Here is an 8,034-nt window from a genome sequence, read left to right on the forward strand (position 1 = left end):
TTTTGTTTTTAATGTTAAGCAACATTTATTAACACTAACTTTTTGTAATGCGTCTGTTATACAAACAGTAAAAATTGCTTGGATAATATTCATTTGGAATATGTTCCGGTGAAACCATGAAGTCTTCGTTGTTTGGGAGTGATTATGTTTTAGCGGAACAGAGTTTTTACAGTAATTTGAATTTCGAAGGACAAGGCACATAGTCTTAAAGTGAGCCAATTTAGCATCTAAAACTACAGTGAGATCAAATGTTAAAAAAGAAAGACTTCGGTTAACAAATTAGAACTCAAACAATTAAGTATTATTAGTAGTAGCCACACAATGATTGATGAACAGAGTGCAGTATGGCATCATGTTAGTTCTAGATAATTCACTGTTGCCCTCTATTGGCCAAATAAAGTTTCTGCAACTGACAGTGATTTCAGGTCAAATCAGCAATAGAGCCATGTTGAACATAAATCTGCAGTATTTAATTACATTGGGGTAGAAATGAATAACCATGGGTGTATACATTCCCTTAGACTGTGTTTTATGAAGATTCACACCCCAACCACTGTTTTAGAGTCTTTAAAAAATAAAGGCGGCGGTTGGTTTTTCTTCCGTGCGGACCGGTCCGGTGGTCACGTTCCGATCCGATCAGGTGAGCGGGTATCGTCCCGTCCCGTCCTGTCCCGTCCCGTCCTCGGCGGGCCCTTCTGTCCTGCTCCCGGGTTTAGTCCTCGTCACTGCCCATCTCTAAAGGGTCAAAGTCCGGGTCGTCCTCGTCCAAGTCCAGGTCGTCGATGTCCTGGAACAGCGACTCGTCCACTTCGACGTTGTTTCCGGCTGCGGGGGGGGGGGGGGGGACAGCGGGTTTAATTTAGAATCAAATCTGGGCTCGAGACAAATAATAGATCCATTCTGAACAGTTTACAAGGGTTCTGCTTTGTGTTCTGGCCGCAAAATATTGTTCCTTAACCAGTTAGGAACTAAATAAAGTTTTGGTTAAGGTGTTCCTGGGTGTTAAAATTAAGCCTGTACCTGCATTACATAGGCCACATAGAATGGTCAGGATTTATGCACAAAACAGACAGTACCCTATTCATATCTGGATAGCAAAAATTGCATAGAACTTTAATCATTTCATCATCACTCAAGCTGACAAGGCAGTATCATTAGTGACTAAGCCTGGCAGGCCTTAATAAGAATGGTAAAATGGTAATTTGCTTTAGGTCAAAATAGTATTTACACTTGATACATATGTTCCATAATATGTTCGAACTGAGATAAATGAGTGTGAGCCCTGAACTGAATTTGAGGCATATAACGTCTCCTAGCATTGATAACTGATTATGGAAAATTTGCAAATTTTGTGTTAGGATTTAAGTGAAAGACTTCTGAATATTTCACATTTCATCTCTCCCATGACACAAAATTTCCCAAGCAATATTGGACCATTTCATATGGGGGGGAAAAAAAAGTGGTATTGATATTATAGTATTTTTAGATTTCCAAGTAACTTTTCTTCTAGAATGCTAAAACAAATTGGATTTCCATTTAGGGCTGGGCGATAATTCAATATTATCGTTTATCGTCTTTCAGTGGAATCATATCGTGATGATATGAAGATATTTTAATATCGTGACACACATTTCTGCTGTCTAAACTGATGATGACAAGCAAATTTTACTTAAAAACTCTGATAAAATGAGGTATGGTAGGAATATTATTTGAATATTTCTGTTTCGTTTGACATCACACCTAACATTACCATTCGTTCAATGAGATGAACATTAATTTGATTATTTAACGTGATTTTGCATACATGAACCATATCGTAATATATACTGATAGAGAAAAATCCTTATGATTATCATGATATTGATTTCAACCATATCGCCCAGCCCTATTTCCATTCCTGTAAAAAAAAAAGTCCTTTTTTTTCACTTTTGAACCAAAAACATGAATAATAATTCCAGCAGATCAACACCCTACACTTCCAACCTCCACACAGAGACACAGACACACGGGGAGAACCTTACCGTCTTCGAGGAACTGGATGTCTGACGTGTCGAGGTTGTGGTCCGTCTCAAACAGCTGCTTGCCTGGTAGAAAAAGAGGTTTTCCTTCAGTTTCCGCAGTCAACTTCGCCAGATCTTAAGAGAACTTCACCCCCCCCCCTCCCCCCCCCCCCCCCCTCCCCCCCCCCCCCCTCCGAGTCAGGAGGCTTACCGGTGAGTTTGGTTTTCCCCGCCTGCTCCTCCTCTTTCTGCCTTTTCCTCCTTATCTCGGCCATGTCCATCTCAAACGTGGCTTTCCATGCCAAGAAGTTTTCAATGGTGACCACCGTGCCTTGGAAAGCCACCTGCCACCTGTCACACACACACACACGCAAATCTGTATTAATGCACTTGTGAGGACCTTCATTGACTATATTCATTCCCTTACCCCTAAACTAGGGCTGAACGATTTTGAAAAAATATCCAATTGTGATTATTTTGACTGATATTGCAATTGCGATATGATTTGCGATATTCGAGGGAATGATCATTTTTACATCATTATTCTCATTTTCATTGAAAAACGTATTAAAATGATTATGGTGTGATTTTTGTGGGGATCTGTACCAAACAAAGACGTTTTCTTAAGTCTATAGAATATGATGTGTAGGCCAGGACATCTCTGCAGCACCACAATATTTCATTTAAAATGCTATTTTGACACATTTCACCTTTAACAAATATTGCGCCTCCTGCGATTTGAAAATTGCAGTAGACCATATTGCGATTTTGATAAAATTTTGATTAATTGTTCAGCCCTACCCTAAACCAACCGAAACTTAATCCTAACCCTAAACTAGCCCCTTAAAAAGGCATATTATGCAGGATTTTACAGTTTAAAATACTTTTAAGTGACCACGCTTCATTTTTAAGTGACCAATCGTGGGTAGTGACCACTACTGTCAATCTGTCTTGGGGCTGTGGTACGTTCAAGACAACTGGGAAACTTCCCACTTGGAATTTCTGACTTCCCACCTCAGAGTGTTCAAGTGGTTGAGGCGGGAGAAAGTTGCATTTGTTTGGCTGCTTTCAGAGCAGCAAAAGCTTTGGAATAATCGTTATACATTATTTTTTTATTTTTTTTTATCATCTATATGATTGATTATGCAATGCACAAACAGAAACTTGAAAGTCTGTTTAAATGCCATTTTATGTCCTTACCATTCACTATGAACGCCGCCATGTTATTTACGTCTATGGTTCAGAGAAGAGTCCCAAATTTCTGACTAGGAATTACGAGTTAGAGGGCCGTTCAATTGGATTATTCCTATTCAGAAGTAGGAAGTTCCCCAGTTGTTCCTGAACACAGCACAACACCGCATTTATGGCCTTTCTGTTAGCTTGAAGCCTGGCTTTTCACCTGACCCCTCTCATGAAGAAGCTGGTAAATGGTACATATGAGAACAGCTGGTTCCTACCTATTCTATATAGAAAGAATGTTCAGATACGCAGTAGAGCGCTAGCCCTGGGATGACAGTGAGACGGGAGTTTTCCTGTTCGTTACCTTCTCAGCTTCCTCCGCCTCCTTCTCTTTCCGCCGCTTCTCTTCTTCTCGTCTGTTTTTGATCTGGTCGACGATTTCGTTCAGTTTCTCCTGAACGGCCGTCACCAGGGTGAAGATCATCACCATGCCCAGGTTCTCTTCCGCCTGCAGTGCAGCCGGATACACATGTTGTGCAAGTTGAATACATCAGCAACAGACAGAGTGTAGGGTTAGATCAGGGTCAATCCTACACATTTTCAATTAAAAAATTCCATACTTTTTCCAGACCTTGATTTGTTTTGAAGATTTTGTCTGGTGTTCAATATGATTTATGCAGATAGACATCTTGCCCCTGCTAACTAGGTCATATCACTGTATAGATGAAGATTGTTCTTCACAGTGACAAATATCAGAATATGTGAGATGATTGGCAGGGTTCCTACACGGTTTCCATTTTAAAATTCCATATTTTTCCCAGACCCTATGTTCTTGACCGGATTTGATTTTGGTGGGTATTTGATATAATGCATGCTGACAGCGGCTGGGTAATAAGAGCGTCCCTCTATCTGAACATTATTCTTCACATCAACAAAAACTGTGGACTCAAAGTGGCTCTACAACAACATAAAAGCTAGAATTATGTGTGTATCGGACCTGAACCGCAACATTTTCCATACTTTTCCAGACATTTTTTTCAAATTCCCAAACTATTCAAGACCTGGAAATGATCAAATTCATTTTTAATACTTTTCCAGACCTGCGTAGGAACCCTGTTAGATGGGGCCGATATTGGCCATTTATTTAAAAAAAAAAAATCACATATCAGCCACTATGGTCCACATCTAATATAATGCAGGTTGATTGATTACATATTTATTGTACAACTGACCGTTACTACACGGTGTCTGTGAACTTTTTTGTCTGATAATGATCAAATTGACAGATACTGAATATCGGCACAGGATATGGTAGAGCTGCAACGATTAATCGATTAGTTGTCAACTATTAAATTAATCACCAACTATTTTGATAATCAATTAATCGGTTTGAGTAATTTTTTTTAAGAAAAGTAAGTCAAAATCCTCTGATTCCAGCTTCTTAAATGTGAATATTTTCTGGTTTCTTTCCTCCTCTATGACAGTAAACTGAATATCTTTGGGTTGTGGACAAAACAAGACATTTGAGGACGTCATCTTGGGCTTTGGGAAACACTGATCCACATTTTTCACCATTTTCTGACATTTTATAGACCAAACAACTAATCGATTAATCGAGAAAATAATCAACAGATTAATTGACAATGAAAATAATCGTTAGTTGCAGCCCTACAATATGGGCAGCTTCAATCCAAAAACTATCTGTCTTCAAAAGAGGACAGAGAAGAGAAGATAGAGACTGGAGATCCAATTTTCGGTGTACTGAGCAAAGAAAATCCCATCCGGTCCAGAGGCACAGACCTGTTGCTGCAGTAAGGTGAGGATTTCCCCTGAGTCGGCGTCCTCCAGATTCTCCTGGGAGTAGATCTCCCACAGCGGGGGCTCGTCCGGGTATTTCTCCACGTAGGTGAACTTCAGCGTCGCTTCCACCACTGGGTGAAGAACACAGAAGAGGCTGAAAACTCGCCACTTGTGCCGGGCAAAAAGATCTAATCCCAGACAGCTAATACCATCACAGCCGGCTATATTCCAATTCACCAACACTGGCATTTGTAGCAGGGACGGGACGATGTGCTTATGGGGTTCACAATTCAATACAAACACGATACGATGTCATAAATAAAAGTTTATATATAAGGAATTGCTTATTTCTGAGCCACAAATCTTTGAAGCAATCGCATTGGCTTGCTACAATGTAAACAACAATTTCAAAATGTCATTACAAAGTAGGTCTGGGCGATATGGTTGAAATCAATATCATGATAATCATAAGGATTTTTCTCGATATCAATATATATCACGATATGTTTCATGTATGCAAAATCACGTTAAATAATCAAATTAATGTTCATCTCATTGAACCGAATGGTAATGTTAGGTGTGATGTCAAACAAAACAGAAATATTCAAATTATATTCCTACCATACCTCATTTTATGAGAGTTTTTAAGTAAAATTTGCTTGTCATCATCAATTCAGACAGCAGAAATGTGTGTCACGATATTAAAATATCTTCATATCATCACCATAGGGCTGGGCAATATATCGATATTATATCGATATCGTGATATGAGACTAGATATCGTCTTAGATTTTGGATATCATAATATCATGATATGGCATATAGATATCGTCTTAGATTTTGGATATCGTAATATGGTGATATGGCATAAGTGTCTTTTCCTGGTCTTAAAGGCTGCATTACAGTAAAGTGATGTCATTTCCTGAACTTACCAGACTGTTCTAGCTGTTCTATTATTTGCCTTTACCCACTTAGTCATTATATCCACATTACTGATGATTATTTATCAAAAATCTCATTCTGTAAATATTTTGTGAAAGCACCAATAGTCATCCCTACAATATTCGCAATATCGATATCGAGGTATTTCGTCAAAAATATTGTGATATTTGATTTTGTCCATATCGCCCAGCCCTACATCACCATATGATTCCACTGAAAGATGATAAATTGATAATATTGAATTATCGCCCAGCCCTATTACAAAGTGCAAATAATATGATTTGGATGGAGAGCTTGTGAAATTGTGACCGTCAAGCTGTCTCATTTGTGATTACTACAGCAGAATAAAATGGAGCTAATATCGCGATTCATTTTTCTGCCCCGCGATAGGCATCGTCACATTTTTGTATCACGATATATTGAATTTGGATATATCGTCCCATCCCTAATTTGTATGCTGTTTAAATAAAGTTTAAATAACTCATGGGTTTATCTGTCATGTTGCTCGACTCACACCCAACACGGATTTCATTTTCTTTTATCCATCTGGTTTGACTTGACCAACACAACTACAGACTCCTTCAAAATCAATGACACATTTCATTATGAACACATGGAGATTGAGGGCAATTTGCTGCCAGTATGCAGTGGGTATGATTTGCAATTGCACTCTAGTTTGACACACTTACTTTCATCGTTTTCTCCTGCATCTGATGTTACAGTGATAGTGAAGCTGGTGGGCTCCTCTGAGAGCACTGGGGGGGAAAAACACAGTAACATGATCTAATGTTAGATGTCTAGGTATTGGATAAATAGGCTTTAACAATTCACAATATCCTATGCCAATTAATAGAGGTCATGGCATAGTGCAAGTTCCCTGGGGTTGGGGACTGTAGCCCTGACGTGTCGTACTTTATTATGTGGAGACAACGTCAAGCCAAACTCCTTTAAAAATTTCTGACAGTTTAATGCTGTCATGTGAATCATTAAAGGCACACCCTTTGCAGACGATTACTTAAAACCTTAATCGAAGCTTTAGGGTCTTCTGGTAAATTCGGCATACAAGTCACCCAACAAGCAGCGCATTATTTCAACAGAATCTCACACTTTAGCTCCTACTCGCCCTCCGCGTTGGATTTTTGGTGCAATAAGATTGTGGGAATATCAAGATAACCAATTCTAAAAGTTGAAATGTCACTGAAATAATTCTGCTTAGTGTATTGGATGTATGCCGAATTGAAGAGTGACTCCCGATGATTCCGAAAATGTCTGACTTTATGTTCTAATATGTGTATAGTTGGAGGAAGGCAACATTAAGTTGGCAGATTTTGAATCTTTTGCCGTTGCCGTCCTCCCCATATAAGAGGACGGAACGTATCGAGGCTAGCTAAACAGCTGACTCCACAAACTGATGCTGTTTGGTAAATGTTGATTTAGCATGAATAACGTTACACCAACAAATCTACAGCTGCCTCACCAAGCAGACAGATGAGCCTGATGCTGGAGTTATCTTAGCTAAAAATGAGTTAGCCACTCAGCTAACATTAGCCAGCCAGCTAACCGGTTTTCAAGTTTCTGTTTAAATGTATCCCATTCTGACCTGTGTAAGAGTCTGGGTAGATAGACTCTATAGCCTCCAGCTCGTTCCTTTGCTCTTCGGCGTAGTCTGTCATTTTGTTGTAGGTTCCAATTATCTGGAGGTTAGTAAACTCATCCCCGCTAATGCTAACACACTGGACGTGCTGCGTGTTCCAGTGGCCCACCGGTGATCGATTACATCGTCAATGTGATTTTAGGTCTGATCAAATACATATTTTCATTTATTGATTCGGTGTAGCTACCACATTATGAAGTCCAGTGTGATTTTACATATTCAAATAGAATCACATTTTGCACTATAATTGTAAATCTTATTAATGTATTTGTTTATTCGACAACATCAGCGACAGCGTTACTTTTCTGAAATCCATTATTTGGTTCTGGAAGAATACGAGCACTGGTGCCTTCAGGGACTGTCGGAATCGGTCGGAATATTGTTGAACTTCAGCGCACATGAACAGCCCATCAAAGTGGTCTTAATGGATTAACTTTAACCTAATTTTGTACTATGCCA

At 39.2% G+C, this 8,034-nt stretch overlaps 1 protein-coding gene across 1 annotated transcript; it reads right to left on the reverse strand.

Annotated features, from left to right (window-relative positions):
- Nucleotides 1-14: 14 nt before the first annotated feature.
- LOC139650928 (RWD domain-containing protein 1-like) lies at nt 15-7,681 on the reverse strand. The gene is made up of 7 exons (XM_071527726.1): nt 7,522-7,681; nt 6,611-6,676; nt 4,980-5,110; nt 3,544-3,687; nt 2,212-2,344; nt 2,022-2,084; nt 15-825 (listed from the first exon to the last, which is right to left on the reverse strand). Exons 1-7 carry the CDS (start codon nt 7,592-7,594, stop codon nt 713-715), a joined length of 723 nt encoding a protein of 240 aa, XP_071383827.1. The 5' UTR covers nt 7,595-7,681; the 3' UTR covers nt 15-712.
- Nucleotides 7,682-8,034: the final 353 nt, after the last annotated feature.

This window comes from Centroberyx affinis, unplaced genomic scaffold (genome assembly GCF_046629955.1).
Source record: "Centroberyx affinis isolate AG114_WGS23_722 - 3 ecotype Tasmania unplaced genomic scaffold, CSIRO-AGI_Caff_v1 ptg001574l_1, whole genome shotgun sequence".
Lineage (NCBI taxonomy): Eukaryota > Metazoa > Chordata > Actinopteri > Beryciformes > Berycidae > Centroberyx > Centroberyx affinis.